The sequence below is a fragment of the Pteropus medius genome, unplaced genomic scaffold (genome assembly GCF_902729225.1).
Source record: "Pteropus medius unplaced genomic scaffold, Ma_sr-lr_union100, whole genome shotgun sequence".
NCBI classification, from domain to species: domain Eukaryota; kingdom Metazoa; phylum Chordata; class Mammalia; order Chiroptera; family Pteropodidae; genus Pteropus; species Pteropus medius.
The window spans coordinates 11,651,103-11,677,209 of record NW_024344370.1 but is presented as its reverse complement, the minus strand read 5'-3'; the positions used below and the strand labels follow the sequence as shown (position 1 = coordinate 11,677,209).

The window sequence follows — 26,107 nt, the reverse complement described above, 5'->3', positions numbered from 1 at the left end:
ATTATGCAGCATTACTGTAGTATTGTAGGAATGACTGGTATATGCCTAATTTCTTTTGTTTAGTTCATGTAACCTAATAAAAATAATACAAGAAAGCTACAAGCTAATATTTTTCTAAACATAGATGATAAAATCCTAAACAAAATACTAGTAAACTAAATGTAGAAATGTATTTTTAAATTTATTTGTCATGACAACATTGTGATTTTTCAAAAAAAGTGTAAGATTAATAACCATTGATGAATGCAAAAAAGTATTTGATATGAAAAATAATTTAAGCAAACAAAAAAGACATTCTTCATGTGATACAGAGCATTACTGTCCCCCCAAAAAGCACCATAGGATTCATCCTATTTAATCTGAAATGTCCAAAATATTCTCTTTATGTTTAAGAACAAGACAAGAATGCATGGTATCATCACTTCTATTCAACATAATCCTGGAAGTCCGGGTTACTGAAGTAAAAATTTAAAAAACAAATAAAAGTGACAAAGATTGGAAAAGAAAAAAAAAAGCCATTATTATTTGCAGATTATCATTGTCTATATTGTCTACAAAATACTCCCATTCTCCAAATCCGTAGATAAGAATCAGTAAGAAATAGCAAGGTTGATTAATTTAAAAATTAATATACAAAAGCTAATTGAATTTCCATGTATTAGTAAACAAGTATATATGTCTAATTTTAAAGGCTGTTATTTAAAATTCCTAAGAATAAAGGATATACAAATTCTTTTTGTAGAAAATATTAAAGCCTTATTAAAAAAACATTAAAGAAGTCCTAAGTAAATGGAGCAATATAGTATACTCTAGAATAGTAAAACTCAAAATCATAAAAATGTCCATTTCCCAAATTGATCTCTGGATTTAGTGAAATTCTAATGAAAATCTCAAACAGCTGGAGGAAATTTACAAGTGAATTTATACAGAAGATAAACATGCCAAATACAGCCAACACTCCTAAAGAATAACAACGACATAAAGGGACTTTATTAGATGTGTTATGAAGTTACAGTAATTAAGGAAGTGTGATATTGGCATAGGAAGAGACAAACTGACCAACTACAGGATAGAGAGCCCAGAAATAGAGAAACGCACAAGGAATGCCTAATACTTAGCAGTTTCCTCTGACATGTGTTATGTTCTTTAACTGTTACAGCAATGCTGTCAGGATTAACCATTCTCATTTTACTAATGAAGACACCAGGGCTCAAGGAGGTTAAATGACAATTGTTCAAAATTACTGAGCCAAGAACTGTCAGTACTAGAATTCAGTCCTAGGGTTCCCAGCACCAAACATGCCAGTCTTTTTCATCATCTGCTATGTTTTGAAGAACAGTTAGTAAAGAAAGCAAGACAAAAGGCCTATATGATAAGATTGACAGGAGCTCCATAAATGCTGAACAAAAATCTTAGAAAAATAGGCAGAACACAGCATCTGCCATCAGAATCACATAGTGATCACTGGAAGAGGCATATCATGCTGGGACCAGACCATGAGTCCAATTAATTGAGAAAGCTGTATTGCAAGTCCTAGAGAAGTAAGGTCATGGCACTGAAAGTGTTAGGCTGGTTTACATGGGTCACAATTGGAAAAAAACAAAACCTACACACACTCAAATTAGAAAAAAGGCATTCACATCAAAACAATATATACTCAAAACTCTAAAAAACTCTGCAGATATGGCCCCCAAATCATCAGGCAGAGGGATATTTAACACTCTACATATATAAGAAGTGGAGAGGATTTAAAATCAATTGTAGAAATGCTATTTTTTAAAGAACCATAACAGAGGATAAATTAGGAACACCACGTCCCATAAAGTTTGTTTTCAAAGAGTCGTAATCCTTTGGTTGGGCTCTCAAATACTCAGTGTAGTTATGTGAGATGCCTATTAAAATGTTTTATGTTCTCGGCTCACTTAAAAACTTGATTTTTCTAGTAGTTTGTTTATGCCTAGCTTCCGCGAATACAGAGAGAAGCAAGTTTAAATAAAAGTGAAATACAAGAAAAATGGCATTTTAAAGAATGGAAGTCAAATTAAAATCTAAATTGCAAATCCTCTAACATGTATAAAAAAGCTAAATTAGAACTCCAAGAAATGCTGAAAGGGAATATATTTTTAAGGGTCATAAACCAAATGCTAATATTAATTGCAATAAGAAGGCTTATTTAAATGAAAAGCCTCAAACTAAGGATTTCATAAGCAATGTTCCTAATTTATATGCTTAACATGCTAACATTTGTTTCTGTCTTTTACATAGCTAACCAATTAGAGCATATTTCTAAAGAACCAATTTTATTTGCTGGCAATTATTTGTTATCTTAGCTATAATTCTGCTGCTTTTCAAGCGACAAATGAATGAATGTCTTCCATCTGGAGAAGGAAACACAAAAAGTGATGGTATGATGTTTGAATACATGCAATTACTGGTATGTTACATTCTAATTAACATAATTAGTTTAGAAACAGTTCTCACAATAACTGTCAACATTTGTGTCAATTTAGTGGTGGTTAATGACATATGCAGCAAAGATCTGCTATCCCTTCCATTTATAAGTAAAATAAAGTAAACCTTTCCAAAAAAGAAAAGGCAGCCAGCCTCACTGATTATTCAAAACTCTTCCTAATCAATAAAGCTCTACTCTGGCAGGTTTAAAAGGCAGATCTTGTAGAATATTCCAAGGATATACAAATTAGAATACAGGTACCAGAAGGGTACACAAAATTATCAAATAGGATTTAGGGAAAAAATTAGAATATCAGTTTCCTTTTTCTACGTCTCCTCTTTTTTGTTGGCTTTAGTATATTTCATAAGTTGACATTCACACTGATACTCAGCTGATATGCACCAGTTCTGATGGCTAAAATATCTCCTAACATATTGGCAAATAGTTATTGCCTCAAGCACTCTGAGTACACTCCATCTCTCCCGTTACCTACCCCAGGACCTCTCCATGATATGGCAACTAAATGGTTAACACCTGGCAAACAGAGCTACCTCTAGGCCCCTGTTGAAACCTACAGTAAATGTTCTCTGTCTGTAGAAATATCTTTTAATACCGCCTCTAAGTACATGTAAATCATCTTTAAATATATTCACATATTAGAGATGCATACTCAAAAATGTTTTGCTAACAGGGTGAGCTAGCAAAAATGAAAGAGGTCCAACGGGCATCTTATAACTTTGTTACACCTGGCCAAACAACAGCAAAATTTGGCAATGGCAAAAAAGGATGGCGATATGAATATTTTCAGTAAAACAGATGTTAGTATTCTAACATTCCAAATACATAGGCACTGTGATAAGTGGTATATAAAATGCCATTTCAAAAGAAAGCAAGTCATATATTTGATACAAAAAGAAGACTCCTGAATCAGGATTCTGAGAGTGTTTTGTATAATCCAACAAGAGGAATGAAAAGAAAGGAATTGGGGTATCTTTTTTCCAGTCGCCTTTTTATTTTTTATTGTGTAATGACATCAACTCTAAAAGTTTACTTCATGTTGAAAATACCACATTATCTTTTCCCCATAACTTTTAATTTCAAACAAATTTCATGCCCTACAAATTCTCCTACAGGAAACATAGTAGACCTGCAGTTATCCGAAAATAATCATAGAGAAGCTTATGTTTACAAGGCCAACTTCATCAGTTCTTTAAACCATATGCTTCAGATATTCATTTAATAAAACTAAAGTTCCATGGTTTAATAACTATATCTGCTTACTACTCTTGAACAAGGTAACAACAGTTAACATTACTGTGCTCTTCCTATATGGGTTCCAAGTGCCTTACATGATTCTAGCAATAACCAAGTAAGATAGGTGCCATTTAATAATCCCATTTTCAGAGGTTATGTTCCTTGGTCAAGGTCACACATCTAGTCAGTGGTAAAGTCCAGATTCTAGCCAAGGCTCTTAAAAATTACTCTAGACTGTCTATAATAATTAAATTCTAAATCAAGTACTTATAAAAAATATGATCGCAATTTAGATAAAGGCCACTGCAGCACACAATCTCTCTAGGCAAGGGGAGAGGGGTGACTGGAGGTTTGCTCCAGCCATAAAGTTCTCCAATCCCAAGATTCATTTTGAGAAGCAAGGCTCTCAAAGGTCATTTAAAATGTACAGAGGTGCTATGGGCACAACCTAATATAAGCTCATGATAATTCATCCAGTGACATTTCTAAGATCCCACCCGATGAAATATTCTAGTCTCACATCTTCATCGGCTACAGATCATCTTCCTGAGCTCTTTAGGTAATCAGACCATTTAGAGATAAGGAGAGAAGAGGGCGCGAGGCAAGCAAAGCGATATTCCAGGACCATGTGATAAATGCTTTAGTTCAGATATGTCTGATTCAAAGGAGGGTCATATGACCCAGCTTGGGGTGAGGGTGGACAAAGATAAGTGGGAAGGATTTCTGGAAGAGAAGTGCATGTGTTAAAGTACACACAGGCATTGTCCAGGCAAAAAGTAGGGAGTTGTATAGAAATATATTTCCTTTCCAGAACAAGGAAGGACATAATAAGAGGAATCTGATGCCCTTTGGGGAATGGTAGGTGGTTCACTGCTGCCCAAGTTATTTTACAAACTTTAGAGTCACTTAAAGATAAAAACCTTCAAGTGTATCTGTCAAGAGAATGGATGTTTTCCCGCAAGAGGAGAAAACACAAAAGTTCCTTAAAGTTTAATATCTTTTTGATCAGAACTATAAAAAGGGGGGACAAAATTATATCGCTAGCTCATATTATTTATCAGGCTAAAACTTATCACTGCTTCTGCCTAGGAACCCCCCAAAACTCTCAAAAACAACTGACTAAATGACTTACACTTATACAAACAAGGAAAAAAATAAACATACCTAACGAAGGGCACCTGTATAAGCAAAGCAGGAGGCATCTATAATGAAAAAAAAAAAGTTGATTTCATGCAATGAAGACATATTTCACAGGAGTTCTAGAAGATAACTGTATACCCCTGTTTTCTTGGGTTATACATATTAGTCTATGACATGTTAAAGTCCAGTTATTACTTAGTGAATGAAGATTTCTACAGTACAAATAATGCAGTATCATAGATTCTTAGATTGTTAGGATATACACCATTCAGAGAACCATTAAAGTTTTAGTAGTGGATCATCTTTGATAGAAATAAAGGTACAGAAACAAAGAAAAAAACAGGTAAAAGAAAGAAGGAACAGAAGCTGGAGCTCTTAGGAAGCAAGCTTGCAGGGCAATGACGATCAGCCTTAGTGTGAAGTCAGAATTACCAAAACTTAAGCAAGGGCTTTATGCCTTTGCATATTATTTGTATGCAAATACTCTCCACTACTTAGTACCCATTGTTTTTTTTCTTTAAATGGAGGCTGTGTGCCCTGAACAATAAAAGAAAGGATTCAGCATATCAAAAATAGCTAAATTAGACCTGCTACACTGTTTCATTCTTCCATTAAAAACAAAGTGTCAGATCACGAAGAAAATCTCACAATCCAGTAAGCCTTTATTAACATTTCATCACTGACTCTAACAGAAAACAAAACTTTATTTCCTTTTGGCTAAAATATCTGAAGATACCAGGCTTTCCATGTGGGAGATTGCCTAAATGAAAAAGAATCAGTGGATTGAGCACTTAAAGGTTCCCCATCCACCTCTTATGAAGACATTCTTCTTTCAAATAGAGAGAAAGATGGTAGTCTTCCAGGGTTCAAGATTAAGTCAAAAGCCATCTATCACTGATATCCATGAACCTTTGCCTCCCTGACTATTCTAGAAACATCACGTTAAGAAGAAACATGACTATCCACCTTTATCTACCATCCCAACCCATTCCACTAATGTACATAGTACTACTATTTGTTGAAGCTTGCCTACCCAAAACTTTTCAGAAACCTGCAGTCCATGTTATTCTTCTATGTCTATAAATTCTCACAGCTGTAAACTAACCACCATATTATTATCTTCTACTTTGCTCTCTGATTTCTCAGAAGTCTTATTTCAACTAGCTTAGAAGCTCCTCAGAAAGCAAGACACATGTCACATCTTTTCCATGTAGGTTTTAATATTAGTTGCATAATAGGGACTTCATTAATACAGTCAATTAACTGATAAATGAGCAAAATGAGCAATGCACTGATTCAGAATCTAACACTAAATACTTCGGGTACCAACGAACAAGGAAAAGTTACAATTACCAGCACTATTCATTCCACTAACCACCAAAGTAAATCTAGAGGAATAAGGTATTGAAGTGTGCTGGCTTTTCAAGACCCATAATAACCAGGAAATCTAAGAAGCCTATGAATTAAAGTAATAATTTTCATTTTTCCCAAGAAAGGAAAGGTTACATCCTAATACCTTCCCTCCCACAAACCACTGTCTAATTACCATGGGTATCTTGGTTTCTCCTGAGCTGCAGAATCTTTTTGACAGTAAGGTAGCAAATAGGCAAGGGCTGAGATTTTACCATGGAGGCAAAAGGACACCAGAAAGGACAAGCCGTGTCAAACCAGGAGTCCACCAGAGGGGCACCTATTCATCAGTATACCAAGGAACACTTCCACGATGGCAGCCGTGACTGCTTCACCAACTTTATCTCATCTCCCCAGATTCACAACCCAATCAAATCATTGATATCCCAACCATTCAACTAGTCTGGGCTCCAGGAAGTATAACAACAGGAGCCTCAGAAAACTATTGAAATTTTGAATCAAGAACTCCTCGTTTGTTAGTAAACGACCAATATCCAAGTACCAAATGTGTACCAGGCACTGCCCTCAATGCTAAAGACTCAGAGAAGAATAAGACAGCTGAGGTGCCAGCACTTACCACTCCACGAATTATCTCGTAATGCCTGGTGAACAGGTTAGCCAGCTCCCACATAGGCCCACCAGTTGGGTAAATGGGTCATAAATGAAACCTAAGCTTTAACACAAACACACACACACACACACACACACACACACACACACACACACGGGTGTGCAGTTATAAATTCGTTTTCCTCTCCTCTATAATAGTAAACAATTAAAAGACGGCATGCATCTCTTCTTTTTACATCCCATAGAATTTTATGGGCACCATTCACTTCACTCATTCTCAAATGCATTTAATAAGCAAGAAGTACACACTTGACCAATCCATCTAGGCACCCCATTACCACGCATAAGGTAATAAATATGTTTTAATCTTTGTAAACTGTAAGAATGAGAAAACTAGGATGGGAAGTTTTAAGTGACTACTTCTAAATGGAAATTCTTTAAAAAAAAAAAAATCTCTCCCTCTAAATAAATAGTTCTTCATTGATTCATAAACTGAATTACAATGTACTTCATATGTTTTCTTGCTAATTATTCTCATGGCACTTCAGCATGTTTAGAGTAAGGATGCACATTTAGAGTATCTCTTCACAGAGGCAGTAGTTAGGTTAAAGTGAGGATTTTAGAGTTTGTTTTTAAGCTGATCTTTGATTTACAGACTCATGTTAAACCAGCTACTCTGTAGATGAGCCCAGGTGAGCCTATAATGAGAGTTATCTTCATGGATTAGGCCTGACCTATAATAATCTGCTCAGGGCTCCCTATCGCTATTTCAGCACTGAGTTATGAAAATTCATCCCTTCACTATAAACAGAACCTAGCTCAGAGGGTAATAACTAGGAGATGTATTACTCCTGGAATACAAGCGCCCCTGAGACTCTGATTATAATGTCCACAGCTGAAGGCACTATTTCACAATTGAGATTAGTTCTTTCCAGATGAAAAAAATTCTGAGCTGTAGAGTAATGCCTTCAGCTACATACATTGTAATCACACTCAGCACTTCTTGTATCCTGAGAGCAGTAGAGGTTACCGCAGTTGGTATGGTAAGCTGATTTAGGGAACGGAAGGAAGAAGTTGTAGGAGGAAGCTTGGACACCCCTAATTTCATATTTGCTTTATCCGGGGGCTTTGGAGTAAGAGTTCAATGTGTCCAATTACTATATTAACTTCACTGAAAATAAAAAATAAATTTTAAAAAGTAATTAGTTTTCACCTAACAAATTAGCAAAGTAGGTTTTTCTTTTCTTTTTTTTTTAGAAGACAGTATTGACTGCTGGCCAGAATGTAGTGAGATGTACTTTCTCCATACGTGGAAGCATAAATTTGTACAGGATTTCTAGAAACACTCTAGCAAAAATATGGACAACCTCCATAATCCTCATATCCTTTGCCGCAGTAATCCCACTCCAAGAATCTACCCTGAAAAAATAATTAGGCGAACAAGGACTTATTAAATGCCTGCTTATAACCATTATTTGCAAGAGGAAAAACTTAGAAATAATCTACAGTGGGAAATAGTTTAATATATTGTAAGAAATCCATACATTGGAATATTATACAGCCTTTCAATTGAGTAATAACGGCTAAGGAAAAAATGCTAATTCATAGTTGTATTCTACAACTTTTGTTAAGCAATTTATCCAAGGGCATTCAAATTGCTCCTACATCAATATTTAACAGGTATGCTCTGAGTTAACTAATTGAACTTCGGCTCAGGTTTTTGTTTTTGAGCTATAAGGCTAATGAAGTATTGATATAATATTAAGTGACTGCAAATAAAGTCTGTACCCTAAATAAATGGTGACATTATGTCAGTACATTCTGAATGAATTAAAAAGGAAAAAATGCACTTTTGCATACATTTAGTGAATTTTCCCTGACTCTTCATAACACAATTTTTGCAAATGGAAAAGATGAATATTCATTAGTCTCTTTGAATATATTACAGTTTAAATAGTTTGGTTTTAATATTTATAGTACATCATGAAACATAATTTTTTCATTAAAAGAAATGGATACAATGTCAAAAGAGGGCCACTGAAGAAACATAAAATTATACAGCTTAACCTAATATTAAAAGTTGAAAAACAATATAGAAAAGACTACCCCCCTTCAAAAGCTAACTATTCTAGAACAATATCTTCCAGATTATTGAGTTAGTGAATTTTGAGTGAAAATGAGAAACAAACAAACAAAGTTGGTCCGCCATCATGCAAGCAGGTAAGGTCAAAAAGGCTAAACTACTACCTCACATCAAAAGATCTGAGAGGAAAATGCTTATTTCCCTCCCTTCTGATAATACCATGTCAGCTAAGCCTGGTTGACAATCCCCAAGAAATATTTTTCCTACCACCTCCAGGAACACTGACACCAGCATTTCTTGGGTGATGGCACTGTGCTAAGTACTGGACAAGAGTTCACTCAATCCTCACAATAACCTTATGAGGTTACTACGACCACTAGTCCCACTCCACAGATGAAGAAACTGAGGCTTTCACCACTAACTAGTAGAAACTAGTGCTGATTTCTTAACCACACTGCTTTCCCCGCTCATTCCTGTTCTCCAACTGAATAACTACAGTCAAATTCCTGAATACAGTTTGCACAGTTAACTGCTCCTGGCTTGAAGAATAGCTTCTTCAATGTGCTAAATAATACAAACTTAAAAAGTTAATCACAGATTAAAACAACAATAAATAAATAAATAAATAAATAGGAGTTCATTCTAAGGCACTAAAAATGTACAGAAATAAAATATATCTACTTATGCATTAGCAAGTCTTCACTGAGTACCTACTACGTGCCAGGCACTATTGTAGACCCTGAGGAAATATCTGGTAAACAGAAAAAAACATCTCCACCCTGGTGAATTTTCCATTAGAGTAATAAAAGATATATAATAAGCAAAGCATGTAGTACATTGAAAGGAGATACAGTTATAGAGAAAAGTGAATGAATTAGGGCAAGTGTGGCATGAAGGGTGGGGAACAGTTTCAAACAGGGTGGTCGAGGAAGACCTCAATAAGAAAGAATGTGGCAGGCATGTTCACATAACAAAACAGGTAAGTCTCAAGATTCAAATCAAAACAGAAAATTGGAGAAAAATACTGGAAACTAATTTTTACTGTGCTTCTACCCTCCATTACTCCAAAGTACTAAAGAAGTGAATGTTTCTTGCGATGGCCACATATACCATTTCTAAACTTTAACCATCGAGGCATACAACCCTCTTTTCCTACAGAAAAATAAGTCACCACTGGTCCTGCTTTTGCCTCCAGAAATTTCCATCTTTCTTGCCAGAAAGCAGCATCTGTATAAATCCCCCTGCTTTTGATGACTTTGACTTCTTTGATTAACTACCCATGTGTGTGAGGAGGGACAGAAAGATGGAGGAAGCAAATGGGGAAATGAGTTTTCCCCTCTTCAGATTAATGTATACGAAGTATACATCTGACACTTCATCAGCACTCCCGGCTGGTGTCCCAGCAGGCAGACACTGGCTGAGCATGTATTCTGCCAGCTACCAGGCTACTTAGGATGAATTGGCAACATGTCATTTATCTGAAATGCCCAATGTGTCTGAGAAAGGGAGCACAACTACATTTAGCATTGCCAAAGAAAACTAGATACTTCGGGCTAGGAATTAATCTCCTCCTTGAGAAGGTAGTTAGCATTACCTTCAAGCTTGCCTATGGCATCTAAATCACTACAGGTTATGCATTTACAAAAATTCATACCGACCAAACCATGGGGCTTTCATTTATATCCTACTAACATATGAGTACCTCTCAGGTTGAAGGTCTATACTTGTCTAAAATGTATGTTGTGTTGAACATGAAATTCTGTTATATCAACTTGAAATACAATCATTTGGACATAAACTGCTTTATCCCTAATTTTCCAATTTTTCCACACTTTTCACTTCAACTTATTTCTTCAGTGAATCAACACACTATTTAAAGCTATGTGACTATATGACTGCATACAGGCAGATTAATAAAATTTCCTTGAATGTGGACACTGTAATCTCTTCATAATTTTGTCACCATATTTTTTTTTGAGTGGCTGATGTGGAACTAAATGAGATTTGGCCCATTACATGGACTTTTAAGGTTAATCGCAATTGTAAGATGCACACTGAACAGCAAAACCAAAGAGGTTTGAGATGGATGATCTTATTAGGCCACACATTTCAGCATACAGAATCATACCATCACTCTTGCCTTGCAACTAAAGGAATCTGTCACTTTCCAGGAATAATTATTCAGTCCACCAATATTATTTATTGAATGCCTCCTGCATGAGAGGTGTAGTGCTAGGAACAATGAAGTAAAAAGTCAGATCAGACAGGAATTCTGCCCTGAAGGAGCTTGCAGTCTAACAGGGGATTATTAGACATAAACACAAAGAACTAAAACAAAGGCATGCCGTGATACATGCTAAGGAGAGTCACAAGAAAGTGTGACCTACAGCTCTAAGACAGGGATGACAAGGGTGAGGATAGTGGCCAGGAGAGAGAGCCAGAGTGAAGCATGTTCTATTGTACAATGCATCTCCAGAAACATCAGCTTGTTTATAAGATAAGGAAAAGGAAAGAGGAGGAGGAAGAGAAGAAGAAAAGAAAGTTCTAATAGGTATGTTTCTACCTCTTCTGCATCATTCATTCTCTATCCCATCTGTTAGTTGTAATCAACAGAGATAAATTAGATGTAATTCAATCCAAGAAACAAGAAACACTAACTTTAACAATTCTTCAAAAAGTCCAAAAAGCAAGAAAAGTCATTAACATGTACTGACACATTGACACAAAGAATGTGGTGTAGAAACCTGGGCCAACTGCAGCAGAACAATGAGGAAATCAAGATGCTGCTCTGCCTGGCAGCCCTCCTCCAGCTGCTCTGAATACAACAGAAAGCGTAGGACAGAATACTCTAATAGCCCACAAATAGTTTTCCTTTGACTACAAACAGGAAGGAATGAAATCTCTGAAGGAAATATATGGTGAAGGTCACATTTTAAACCTTCGCTGTCTAGTAGTGAAAGGTGAATCACAGTCTGGCTTCTGTACTCTAGCTTACCCATGATAATAACAGAAGTATTAATACTGCTAACATTTGAGACTTGTTATGTGCTAGGTACTATTTTAAGTTTGCTTTCTATGGTATTTTAGCATTTTCTCTAGTTTTGCTCTTAAGCAAACATTATAAAAATGTGCGGGGTGGATAAGATAATAATTTAAGTGACTCTTTGATAGGAATGCCATTGGACTGATCTGGGGGATTATTCTTGCATTTTCTATTAACAGTCCTCCTCATTTTTCTATCTTATTCCCAAATACCTTAGGTCATTTGACATGTGTTTTATCAATAATGAATAAATCAATTTCTGTGTTGAGAATGTGATTATCATTATTAGATAATAAGATCTATTACTTTGTGACAGTGTTGCTTTAATTGGAATGATTTTCTTGGCAGTAAACATACAAGATTGCTATTTAAGTGTTAAAAATAATATAGCAGTAGCTCCAAAAGCACTTCTGTTTTTTTTTTTAATCACTAATTGTGAGGAATTTCCCCCTTTTCTTAAAAAGTTAATGCATACAGTAACATAAGCTTTTAATACAATTCCCCAAGAAGAAAAAGTAACTTTGAACTTGGGGATGAGATGGAGGAAAATGTTAACTACCATCACTTTAACTGCACCTTTAAAAATAAGTCCTGAAATTTTCATGAGAGGAAAAAGATGAATTTTGGCTTAAAGATCATAGTCAATTTTGAAGTCATAAAATATCATGAAAGAAACTTTTTAGGGATAATTATTCAGTACATTCAGAATCTTTATTATTCAGAAAGTAGAATCAGGGAATTCCAAAACTGAATTCCAGAGACTGCTTATAGCTTTCATCATGCAGTTGCAGATGAGGTGATAAAATCTGAGAAACTAAATGACTTGCTGAAGTTTATACAGCTACCTAATGACAAAAGCAGGAAAACGGGCTAGACCTAAATCGTATCCCTCTGCATTACTGAATAATTCCCAAATATCCAACATAATGTATTACCAATGCATAAAATTATAAGGCATCATAATGCACTGACTTATACGTTATTTGTATCATCACCAGTAAAATGTTTATAAAGCTATTCTCATACCACCAATGCAAAAATAACTTGTACAGACTTTAAGGCTATACCAAAGGTTAAAGTAGAGAAGTAATGGGCCCACTTGAAAACAAAATTCTAGTAAGCATCATGGTTAAAAATAAAGGTTAAAGTAAAAAAGAAATGTAGGAGTCCGTGCTGCTAACAAACACACAAATATTTATACTGTGTGCCAACTGGTAAATGTGAAGACAGTGCTGGAGCTGGAATGATGACCATTTAAAATGATCGTTTCTATAATAAGAAGGGTCCAGGCAGGAATCACATCGTCATGGAAATCTAGGGGAAATTTTTGATGAGGAGAAGTACGTTTGCACTGCCTGAAATGACCTCCCCATAGAATGCTATTGATTACAAGAGAAGAAGTCTAACTATAGTGGAGAAACTGGTCAACACTTTGACTAGGTGAAAAAAATTAACATCACAATGAGGGTCAGATGGACATCATGAGCCTGCAAATGGCACGCTCTAAGAGGACACCACATCACCAATATCATATTCTGGCCTGGAATGCAAAAACTCAGATCTCACCATGATGAAATATCAGACATATAAGACACAAGTAATATGAAAACTATTTCATTAAAGAACATGGGTGGGGTCTATACAGTATTCAAAAATATCAGTGTCAAAAAGGCAAAGGAAGACTATGGAAAGGTTCCAGATTAAAGGAGACTAAATAGATATAACAAATTCAATCAATGACCCTAGATTGGATTCTGTGTTGGAGGAGGGAAAGTGCTATAGAGGACATCACTGAGCCAATTGATAAAATTGAAATACAGATGGCAGAGTTGATGAAAGACTTGTATCAGCCATGAATTTACTGAAGTTGATAACTGTGATAACGAAAGGCTACGATAAATACAAATTACTCTCAAATTGTTCAAAAAATTATGTGTATATGTATATACATGTATATATACACAGAGAGAGAAAGTAAATGACAAAGCAAGTTGGGCAAGAGGTTAATAGTTGAATATAGGTAAAGGATAAATTGGCATTCTATGTATTTTTCTTATTCTGGCAACTTTTCTGTTAGTTTTAATTTATTTTTAAATAAGAAATTAAAACAAAAAAAGCTTAGAAACTTTCTTTTTTTTAAGGGAAGAGTGGAAACAGCCAAGGTGACAGAAATACTCCAAATTCGGTTAAAGAGGACTTGGAAAAATTAGCACACTGAAAGGAAGGAATTTCACATTGCCAAATCTGTGCTTAATGTTAAATGTGGGCAAATTTAAATCTAGTTAAACTCAATAAACTTAAAATAGTCTCTAGAGAGATGGCAAGATGGCTCATACCCAACCCACAGCAGACAGCCCCGGACACTCACCAGGCTGGCCGTGAGTGAGGGCGCCGACTGGCCCAGGGCCTGGTTGCGCATTCGCACGAGGTTGGACGTCTCCGCTGAGGCCGACCAGGCCTGCCCCGCCACCGGAGTTGGAAGGAGGTACCTCCCTGTTGAGATTAAAGAGAAGACAGTGTAAGGGCAGGCAGAACAGAAGCTCTTCCGTAGAAATGGCAGATCCTTTCTTGTTCATCCTTCTGTACTACTTCTGCCATACTCTGTAATTACAGTTATTAACAGCAACAGGAGACAAATCGTTTTAACACAATCAAGAGATAGGATCGCAAGTCGTGATCCCAATTTCCCACATAAACTCAAGAAAATCTCTTCATCTCCAGCATCTGTAGTTTTCAGCCAAGGCAGGATGAAATGTCTCATTACTTTGGCCTATTCCACAGGAACGTGCTGAGGATGTGTATTAATACACAATACATTCTCAGTATCATAGAAATCAATATGTGCATTTATGAACATACTTTTAAAATGTCTAATATGGAAAGTGATCCAGGATTTAACTAGAAAAGAGTCTACAAAGTGGATATGACCAAAAAGGAAGAGCTGAAATTCTTTCGAGTTGAGATGGGGCTGGTGCCTCTCTTCTTCCCAGGTTCTCCCTCTAATGCACTGGTTGGTCATCCAACCGCATCCACAGAACACATAATTGTATCCATTTGCATAAATCAAGACATCAATGTCAGTCTAGGTTCACTGAGCAATTTACATCAACCTTGAACTCTAATATATACGTGTATGCCTTTGAAAGTCAAAGAACTGAACCAATTCATACTGTATTACTCCTTAGTACATAGGCTAGACTAGTTATCAAAGCACAAAAAATAAGGCTTTTTGACTTCAGGAAGTTAGGGTGGATATGCATATTTATATAGTAATGAAGCTCAGTTACAGCAGAGACCATGTTTGACTTTTGCCTGCTATGCCCCAATACTAGCACAATGACTGGCCATAGTAGGTGCTCATTAACTATTCGTTGAATGATGAAAGAACAAGTGGGTACTTCTTTCCCAGAAAACACAAAAAGACAACAAAAGATGGCAGGCAACCCACAGAATCTCTTCCAAAGGCTGCATGTATGGGGACTCCAGTTTCATAGCTCTCAGAATCATGAGGGATTGCAGCCACAGGTGTGGCTGGTGGCCCTAGAGCAGAGGTGAGACATCTGTTCCTTGGAGTTTCCCCAATAGATCTGCTCTTTGTCAAAGAGTCCCACTCTCTTACCTCAGGCACACACTTCAGAAGCATATTACAATAGTTAATATATTAACTAGTTGACTTCTAGTATGCATGCTAACAACGAGCACTATCAAAGTATAGGAGCTAGAGGTAGCTTCCATTAATTATCCGTGTTAAGAGGTCTAATGCTTTAATCCGAATGTTTTTTAATTGAAAAGAGAAAAATGGCTTCTTATTTTGTCAAAATTGCTCTTTCATCTCTTATATACTGAAAGCTCAGACTCTAAAGAAAATTAGATCTGCTTTTGAGATCTTAGCCTGTAGCTGAGTGACATTGGGGAAGGAAGTTAGTCAGCCTCTCTTGGCCTTAACTTTTCCATTTCTAAAATGAAGATGACAGGATCAACTATGTAACGTTGAGGGGATTAGAGGATTTTATAAGTAAAGCACTCAGTCAGTGTTAATTATTTAGCCAGAACAGTAGTAAAAATGAAAATTATCTTTTTTGCTTGGGTTTGGTTTCTTTTCACTCACAAGTAGGAAAACCGTCATCAACATTTTAGTGATTTTCTTCCAGCTTTTTTCACTGTAACCTATATTTTCTTGCAAAAATGGAATCATAGTGATTTTTGTCATGTGCTCCCTCAACCCCATATAATAGATTATGATCTATTAAAAGCAAATAAATATAGCAAATACTGATTAATTAAAATATAAACTCTATCACTGAAAATTCAAATATAATTATACTCTGTGATTTTGATCATTATCTCAAAAATATGCCAATATATGCTTGTGAATGATATGTTACTTTTAAAGTCTAGAATTTTTATATTCTTTCTTTGCCTTATTTTGAAACATGAACTAAACCTGGACTAAGAGGGGCTTTGGGAAATCTGCTGCCTTTTGGCCTAAAAATATGATATTAATAAAGAAGAACAGGAAAATTATAGACTGCATTTAGGAATGCTAACATCAGTGTTATATGAGTAAATGATTCCTCTCACTCTTTGAAGGACGCCACTTGCTAAAAATACATCAACTTCCGGTAATCGAAAATCATAGATTTTTTTTCTAGTCCTTCTTGTGTCTTTTACTGTATTTTATTTTTGTATTTTCTTTGTTCGTGTTTCAGAGAGAGGCCTAATAGGAGGCATAGAAGCTACATGATGTCAAAGTTTATATGATGGAGAGAATGTACTCCAGCCTCGCCATTGTTCTGTCCCAGATGCTTCACATTAAAGTAAGGACAGATATGGAAAACACTTGAAGAAGTCAATGTAATCATAGAAAAATTTAAAGGGCAAACATTTTAAGTCACCAAAGAAGTCTATAAATCAGTCTTTTTTCTCTTTTAGTGGAAAATAATTTTGAGACTATCTCCCTATAATCCCCCTGAGATGAAGAAATAGGTATTCACTTCTGTATCCCCAGTACCTAGCACAGTGCTTAATGTTTAGTAATAGCTCAATAAACGTTTGTTGACTGATATGCAGTTAAACATCTTAACAACCCTATGGGATACCCAAGTAATATTATCTCCAATTTAAAGCCCAGAGAGTTTACATAATTAGACAAAAGCACATAGCTGATAATTGGGCAAAACCAGGACTCTCACTCTGAAGCCCAAATCCTATCACAAGAATATATTCATCACATATGCTTGTAAAAAAAAGTTATAAGACAGAATGATTCCACCTTTATAAGAAAATAAAACATATATGTACAGAGACAGAGAGATCACAAAAGAGAGACCCTCTGAAAAGATGGAAAATGAAAGTGGATAAGATTAAATGAGATAATACACATAAGGCACTCAGCCTGGGACATGAAAACTGTCAATATACTACCACTACTCATATTATAAGAACTTTATAACTCCATCAATGCATCTCCCTTCACCACAGCAACAAAATAAAACATGATAATGGGTTCTTAGGCTAGAACACAAAAGAAATAAAGAAAAATATTGAATAATAGTACAATAAAGACTAGTATTTCTTCATGGAAAGGATAAATAGCAAACTCAGAACTGTAGTTATCTCTGGCAGGTAAAATGGGGAATACGTCCAGGGAGAAATATGCTATAATATTTTATTATTTTAAAAATTATCTGCAGGGAATAATGGAGCCTGTTAGTTGAATTTAAAAGCTTAAAAGATTGTTTTCATTTGGGGTTTTAATAAATTTAATATTAAGTTTTTCTAATGTATCTGAAGAATGTGGCAAATATTAAGTTTTGATAAAGCTGGCTGACAGGTATATGCAGTTATTCTCTATTAATTTCTGTATATATATTACATAATATTGCTTTTAATGATTCCTATCAAAAAAAAGAAGTGCTCCATACTCTAACACAGCAAACCAGCTGGAAGTACATTGCTTCCACCCTTCAGAATGGTAGTTCCTAAGGCCATATCAGAGAAGGGCCTGGGTGATGGTGGGGCTCGCCAAAGGGTCTGGGTGGGGAAGCAAGAAGCCCAGGGAGAGGTTCCATGGAGAGTGGGAATAGAAAGGAGCCATGGGAACACCCTCATCATAATCCCAACATGAAAGTCATGGCGGCCCTGACTGGGAAAACCTCCCTTTCTGCCAGTGAGAGGGCAGAACAGAAGCAAGGAGAGTGCCTGAATAAATCCTCAGTGCAGGAAATTCATGATGTAGGATCCTGGCTCAACGAATCTGGGCATGCTTCGTGTGGGAAATCAGACTCTGGACAGATCCAGAACAAGTGCTAGGGGAGAGGGAACGCAAGTAACCAGAGCCACTTCTCTGTCCATACCCTCCGAACCACACTAAAACACTTCAGTCTCTTTAGATCTCACGGAACTGTTTAAAGCAAGCAGAGACCACTATTAACAGGACATGCATGCCATCATCTCCTCCAAAATCATTCAGTCTAACACTACCACATACATTTTATTTGTTGCTATCTCTTGCGTGAGTCTAATCTTGGTAACAAGACCATAGGCATGCCTTGTCAAAGATAAACAAAGCCAGACACTACTCAAAGTGGTATGGATAGATTTTACTCAGTAATAACAACTGCAATAAGGAAAAAGAATCCAGCGTGAACTGAATTTACCTTTGATTTGTACAAAAGTAAGCAGGTGTTTTAAGGGAAGGAAGGCGTAGGGCAGGACACAAGGTGGGGGGCTTAGGAAAGGCAGAGAAGTGAAAAATTACAAAGGATTAGTCTGTTTGCTGGCTGACAATTATCAAAGATAGGATTCTACCCTCCAACACAGACTGGGAGTCAGAGACCCTATCTGTTGGCCAGCACAAATGGTAAATATTTTTGGCAGCCTTGAGTTTTCTCAGGCAGGCACTTTACGGGAGCTAGGGTCATCCTGAGGATGTTGCTTTGAGCTGTTAGAAATGATGTGACTGTTCAAGTCTTTAATGGCCAAGGTTGAGGACTAGAGGAGAAAGAGGGCTCGGAGGAGCCTGGGTAGTGTTTGGTCAAGGAAAGACTTTATCAGCCTTCGATTCTTTTGTGACTTCAACAGACCCAAACCCAAAAGGAGATGTTTTGATGTTCAATAATAGATCCATTTTTGAACTAAGTTTGAACTAAGTTTTTGAACTTAGCCCACCCAACTATACATAAAGGTCCTCACCAATAATGGTAAAAATCAATTGATCTAGTTATTGTTGACTTTAGAGTCAGACTGCTGAGTACCAGTTCTGCCTCCAAAACCTGATTTCATCACTTATTCTTGAGCTCCTCCAAGCCTCAGGGTCCTCGGCTATAAAATAGAGGTAAACTTGGGGGGGGGGGTTGAAAATCAAAAATGAAAATACATTACACAAGAAACATTCAATAAATGTAAATCATAAAAGAAAAAAGAAAAAGAAAAGAAATATAAAGAGCTACCCGACACACAATGAATTATAAGGTGAGCAAGAAATAAAATTTTGTTAAACCACCGGAAAAAGTAATCCAATGAGGACATATGTATACACATACACATACACATACACATACACATACACAATGAAATGTTTGTAATACTGTCATGGGACACCAGATGGATTTAAGACAGTCATTAGAAGGCACTACCATTGTGCCAGTTAGTAGTGATTATATCAAACTTTATATAAATTCGCTTCCTGATGACTACTGAGAGCCTCTAAAAAAGTGTGTTGCTGTTGTATTCATGCATCATTTGCTGCCTACGATTTAAGAAAATTAGCATCTGTCATCCGCATTATTCAGCCACACAGGGTGGAAATTAATGGATAATACCATTCCCAATTTGTTGTATGAGAGGTGAGCTTGCCTAGCAATCTGGCTGCTATATTTTAATACTGAATCAAACTTGTTCTTACAACTGGAACTTTGATTGGCTCTGCGCTCTTCAGAAACACATTTCTAAAATTCTAGTATGTTTATTAAAACTTTTCTTAAGTGTTTGCTATTGACATAACTAGAAATTTAGAGACAACAAATAGAAGCTGGAATTGTTTGGCCAGAGTGATACAAAAACTTGTCAAGCTTCAACCACAGAGGTATGAGTCATTCGAATAGGCTTGTTTACTGTTTGTTATTGTTTGTTTGTTTTTTCATGTTCTTTTTTTTTAACATTTTATTTTTATTAGTTTCAAGTATATATATAATACATTGGTTAGACACTTATATAATTTATGAAATGATCCCCCCAATTACTCTAGCACCCCTCTGGCTCTCCACCTAGTCATTACATTACTGCTGACTGCATTGCCTATGCCATGCTCCCCATCCCCATGACCGTCTATCAACTACTGATTTGTACTTCTTTAACCCTTCACCTCTTTTTTGTTGCAGGGCCTCTACTTAACAGAGAGAGTGGGAAGATCTAGAGCCTTTTAAGGTTATATATAAAAAGAAGTAGATTACCAAGCAGAGACCCAGATGTTGCCTTGGTTCTATCTAGGCTACGTGTGGTCTCTATTCTGAAATGTGCTCTCTTTGTTTCCATTCTGAGTTCTGAGAACAAGAAGTAAGACCTCCATAAGTGCATGCTTTCAAACATGAGATATGGCCATACTTTCAGAGCACCCCAAAGCTTGAAGTATCCCTCCAAAGTAGGAAAATATCAGATCAGCAATAACTTTAGCAGAACGACTATATAAAGAATTAAATATAGCCCCTGGAGACATACTTTACTATCAAGGAATAATGATACCTGACTAGATTTAAAAGCTTCCAGTAAAAAAAAGTTCCACATCACCTGAAGTGCAACATAGATTTAGTAGTCAGTCCGGACTTATATCTTGGGTTATTTCTCTTGGAGTGCAAACTAGACATCAAAGGGAAAATAAAGCCTAGTAACTACATCACAAAGCAATCTTTAGATATGGCTTCTAATGCTCAATTATACATAAGAACTTGGGGAAAAGGTACCAACCAGGAACAAAGGGAAGCTGAGATGGGCTATGTGTTACTTTCAAGGGTTTGGTGAGATGGGGGAGCCACGTAATGGAGGGGAGGGGAATGGGGATGCCATTACAGAGGTGAAGGGGATGGGGACAAAAAGAATAATGGGAAGCTAGCACTGTGCTAGTGCCATCAACGGGAATATGGGGCCATGTGTTCACATCGCTCATCTTATATCTTCACCTTTCAACTACCAGGCTGCTGCTAACCTGAGCAGCTACTGACGCTCTCCCAGTAGCCCCCAGAAAGTTCACATCTACCACTAAAATGGAAGTAGAAACATCTTGCCATTTTAATCTTCAATGCTTACTTAATTCCACTTGTTTAATTCCCTTGCTTAATTCCACTTGTGGTTATACATACAAAAGTTGAAAGCAGTGACTCAGACAGATATTCGTACACTCATGTTCATAGCAGCATTATTCACAATAGCCAAAAGGTGGGAACAACCCAAATGTTCATCGATGGATGAATGGAAAAACAAAATGTGGTAAATATATATGACGGAATATAATTCAGCCCTTAAAAGGAAGTTCTGACACATGCTACAACATGGATGAACCTTTAAAGACATGCTAAATGAAATAACTCAGACACAAAAGGACAAATATTGTATGATTCCACAAATATTGCATGAGGTTCCTGGAATAGTCAAATTCATTGAGACAGAAAGTATAAGTATTTACTGGTGGCTGGGGAGGGAGGGAAAAAGGAATTATTATTTAATGGGTATTAAGTTTCAGTTGGTTGCATAACAATGTAAATGTACTTAGTGCCACTGAATTATACATTTAAAATGGTTAAAATGATAAATATTCTTTTGTATATTTTACCAAGTGTATGCACACGTGCATGTACACACACACACACACACACACACACACACACACAAAAACCATCCTCCCTTGCTTAGCCAAAACACTGCACTTTCCAGAGGAAAAAATAAGGGAGTTCCATTTGTTGTCCAAAAGGAGTCACTCACATTAAACTATATTAGCACCTACTTTTACAAATTGTACTTAATAACTTAAGCCCTTCAAATCATTTACAAGTCAGAGAAACTGAGTGTTTTTTAAGATTTCTCCATGGAGAAAGGTCAAAAATCATGATGTCACTAGCTGAATCTAGGCAGAATCCATGAGTCAGCAGCCATCACCGTCAAGTGTACTCTATCATCATCAAGATATTCCTCTCCTATGGCCCATTGCTCACTCCTAAACACTGGCCCTCTCATCGTAGAGACTGTCGTACTTATGGGCAATTATAGCCTCCCTTTATTCATCTTCAGCTATTCTACTACCACATAGAGACATGATTTCTTTCATCTTCCCTCTCACATGGGTGACTGACTTCCAATTTCTTGTCTTCACTGCAAAAGAATAACTATACCTAGACAGCATCGACAATGCTGCTAAATCATTCTTCTTAATGGCATAAATATAATTTGAGAAACCAACAGACCTGTGACCAGAGAATGCTGAAGTTCACTGACTCCTATAGTGAGCTGCTATTCTAGCCTTCAAAAAAAAAAGATGGTGTGTGTTTACTCACATAAGAAAAATCCAAAATATTGCTTTGACCCTAAGACCTTGAAGATATCACTGCCTACTTGTCAGAAATGTCCAGTTCCCAAGGAAACCAAAAGCTGAAGGGAGAGAGCACGTGTGTCTTTTGGGAGGTTTGTAGTCAGTGCACGGCGATGCCAATGAGGCATCAAGGTCTGCATCAAATTAACCGCCCAATGCAGCAGTCTCTGAACTCCTGTTTGGCTACAAGACTCAAATCCACTAGAGACACCCAATTTCACTTATCATCAGCATTCTATTTGTAACATAGACTAGCAAGGCAACATTACCAGCCACAAGGGCCTGGTGACAAAGTTGCGGGGCGGGCGGGGGAGGTATGTGGGTGGGGGGGGGGTTGCTTTAAAAGGAGGCTTGTTGCAAGCAGAGCAGGTAAAAGAAGATAAGAGTTTAGGAAAAGCCCAGACTGAGTGGGTACATGATAAATGTTTCAAGGAGTCACTCAAGCCCAATGCCACACCATGAGAGAGCTAGAGACTATGGAAAAATAATAATGCACACACCTACACTACAAGAATCAAAGCCTATGGATAAACCCCGTGGCTATGGAGTATTATCTCAGGCTGCTGCCACCACTGTTCACTGTAGCTGCAGTATTGAATCAAAAGTAACTTTTGGTATGGGTAACGTGCAAACATGATTCAAAGGAGCAATGGTCTTTCCACCCTCAGTCACAGATAGCCACCCTGTTACTCTGGCCATTTTATGATAAAAAGGCAAAAATGCCAACACACAGGTATATATTTAAATGGAAACAATTTGAATCCATACTTACAGAGAAAAATATTTGACCTTTCTTTTGTTTTCCCTTAACTTGTTCTTAAAGAAGAAGCATTTCTTCTCATTCACCAAGATTACCACCTTCAGTCAAATTCTAATAAGGGAAGATGTTAGAGTCAAACGAGTGAATACATGAAATAGAGCTTAGTAGGCTTCAGTGTTTCTATTATTATCAGTACTCACATGGCTTCCTTTCAGTGTACCAACACCCGGCAAATTCTCCCATTCTGCAATGAGACCCAGCCCTGGCCAGCAACCCCTGACCACCTAGATCACCAAGGTAGCCTCCCTTCAGATGGTAATTCTCTGGATTTGAAATTCTTACCAAAAAAAATACATAATGGTTTGGCCCTAAGCTCCAGCTGTATAGACCAAAGGCTAATGCGACAACTTAAAATTGATTTTTAAAGAAGTGTTAAATAGAGCCTACTCTAATGAGAACATGGTAACAAGAATGTGACACCAAGCAGTATCGCTTGGAATGTCTGCCTGAGTGAGGACACCCAGGAGTGGGGTGGTGGTGGTATCTAAGCGACGCTGGGCACAGGTCAGAGTTAACATCTGCAATCTGGCTCCCTCCATCCGCGTATTGAAATATAATTCAGCAGAATGAATTGCTAGACATCTCTAAACCCCCTGGGAAATGACAGATATTGATGAATGCTGTTGGGAAGATATATGGAAGGAAACGGCAAATAAATAGAACCATTTTTTCTCAGTCAGTTGCAGATATATGGAGCAGCTGTTAAACTACTTGTTGGCTCCTGGTTCTCTCTTCCTCTTTTGCCTTCCTCTCCATCCGCCTCCTCTCTACCTTTCTTGTGCTCTTCAAAAATAATAATCAAATGAGTAAAAGCCATCTCCTCCTTCCCTGTCATACTTGGACTTCTCAGCCCAGTTAGTCCAATCCTTTCCAAAATTTCATTCTATCTAACATGATTGCTGCCCACTCTGGATCCTGGAAATAAGGTTAGTTTTTAAACTCATGAAATGGAACTACTGGATTCAAGTCTGATATCATTTGGCCACAGTCACAAGGTCCAGTTCCAAAATTCAGAGCCTGACTACTACCATGTAGTAGCTGTGTGTCCTTGGTCAGGCTACTTAACCTTCTAAGCCTCGATTTCCCATAAACATTCTGTAAAATGGAGATGAAGGACCAACCTCATGGGGTGATTGTGAAGACTTATTTGGAATGTAAACAGAGAGTCTCTTAAACCAGCTGGCAAATAGAAGGCCAGCAATAAACAGTGACTTCTTATCCTCTCTACTTTCCATTGCTCATCAACTCTTCCTGGCCAAGGCATTCCTCTTTGGTGTCCTGCTCAAACTAGATCAAATTCTCTCCAGCACATGGCACTTTAGGAATAACTGTTTCTCATACCATTCACCAAGTGGACTTGGGAGCACCTAGTGGGAAATCAGTCAGACACAGGTTTATATCCCAGTTTCACCAATTATCAGCTAGGGGTCCCTGGATAAATTGTATTCCCTCTCTGAGGTTCCATTTCCAAACCTCTAGGTAACACACATTGGGTGCTCAGCATGGTGTTGAACATACAGTTTGTGTTCAGTGGAGGTTCAGGTCCATGTCCAGGAAGCTTTACCAGTCTTGGCATCGTTGGCAGTAAATCCACAACCAGGGGTGCCCCTGGTCTTCCCTTCCCCCATTACACCATCTGCTGCTATGGGGCTGCATGTGCACAGAGCGCCATTTATTTCTGTACACAACGTGCTCCTCTACATTGTAAACTCCATGTCAGCTGGGACCGTAAATAATCTGTATTTGCGGCCTCACATCACACCCCGTACACAGAACCTATGGAACTTTTATAAAACCACAGTTATGTCTGTGCATGTTAACTTTCCATTCTATCTCTCACTTATATTTTTCCCAGGGCTCATATTTTTCCATTGTGTAGTTCCACACCATCTGGAAGAATATTCAAATTTGGTTCAGTTGTTTGTCTTATAACAGTAACAGTAATGGATAAGACTCGGTGGCCTTAAACTTGATACTTAGAACATCGTCACTCTGGCTTTGATTTTCCCTTCTAAAATCCATCTCCAAAAGAAAGCAACACCTCTGCAAAATATTGTGTATTTTCCAAGTAAGCTGATCAACCTTCAATATACTAGAGGACAACTTATATTTACTATCTACCTTTTTGCAGAAATTATGAATCCTATCCAATAACATCCTTTTGCACATTAAGATGCTTGCATTGACACACCCAAATGTTACTGGCAGCCCTGAGATGCTAAACATTTCTGACAACTGTCCTACATCAAAACAGTTATGACAGCGGATAAGGAAGAGTTGAGGATCGGGGGCTCTACAAGAGAAACAAAAAGAACAAAGGCAGCCACAGATTGGGTAAGTACACTTCATATCTAAGCAGAAATTTCTAGACAAGTCCAAACTTTCTAACAAATTCTTTCTTTTTACAAGGAAACATCTATATACAATCTAGTTCATATAGCAGTGTATTTCCACATATATTTCTTTGGAACAGTTTCTTGTTCCATGCTGGCTTTTAGTCTAAACAGATCTCATATTCTTCCTCCTTGATAACAATGTCTGTGTATGCTGCTTAAAGAATCTAATGTTTTTGTCCTAAGAAATGTTTGGTGATACTAAACAAAGAATCTAGAACACAACTATAAAATATTTCTTCAAAAATACCACATAGTAGGTCCCGTCCGGTGCCTCCAAATGGCGGTTTGTTAAAAGCCCCTATTTCTCGGATGGAAGAACTCTGTCAGAGACTGCATCACTTGGTCACCTTCCTCCCTTAC

The 26,107-nt window shown here is 37.1% G+C and overlaps 1 protein-coding gene across 4 annotated transcripts in view; it reads right to left on the bottom strand.

The window, feature by feature from the left end:
* Positions 1-26,107, bottom strand: part of MAST4 (microtubule associated serine/threonine kinase family member 4) — a 513,739-nt gene that overhangs the window by 329,063 nt on the left and 158,569 nt on the right. For all 4 annotated transcript variants that reach the window (XM_039870096.1, XM_039870097.1, XM_039870098.1 and 1 more), the window contains exon 3: positions 14,321-14,445. In XM_039870096.1, coding sequence (XP_039726030.1) covers positions 14,321-14,445 — 125 coding nt within the window. The remainder of the gene's footprint in view (positions 1-14,320; positions 14,446-26,107) is intronic.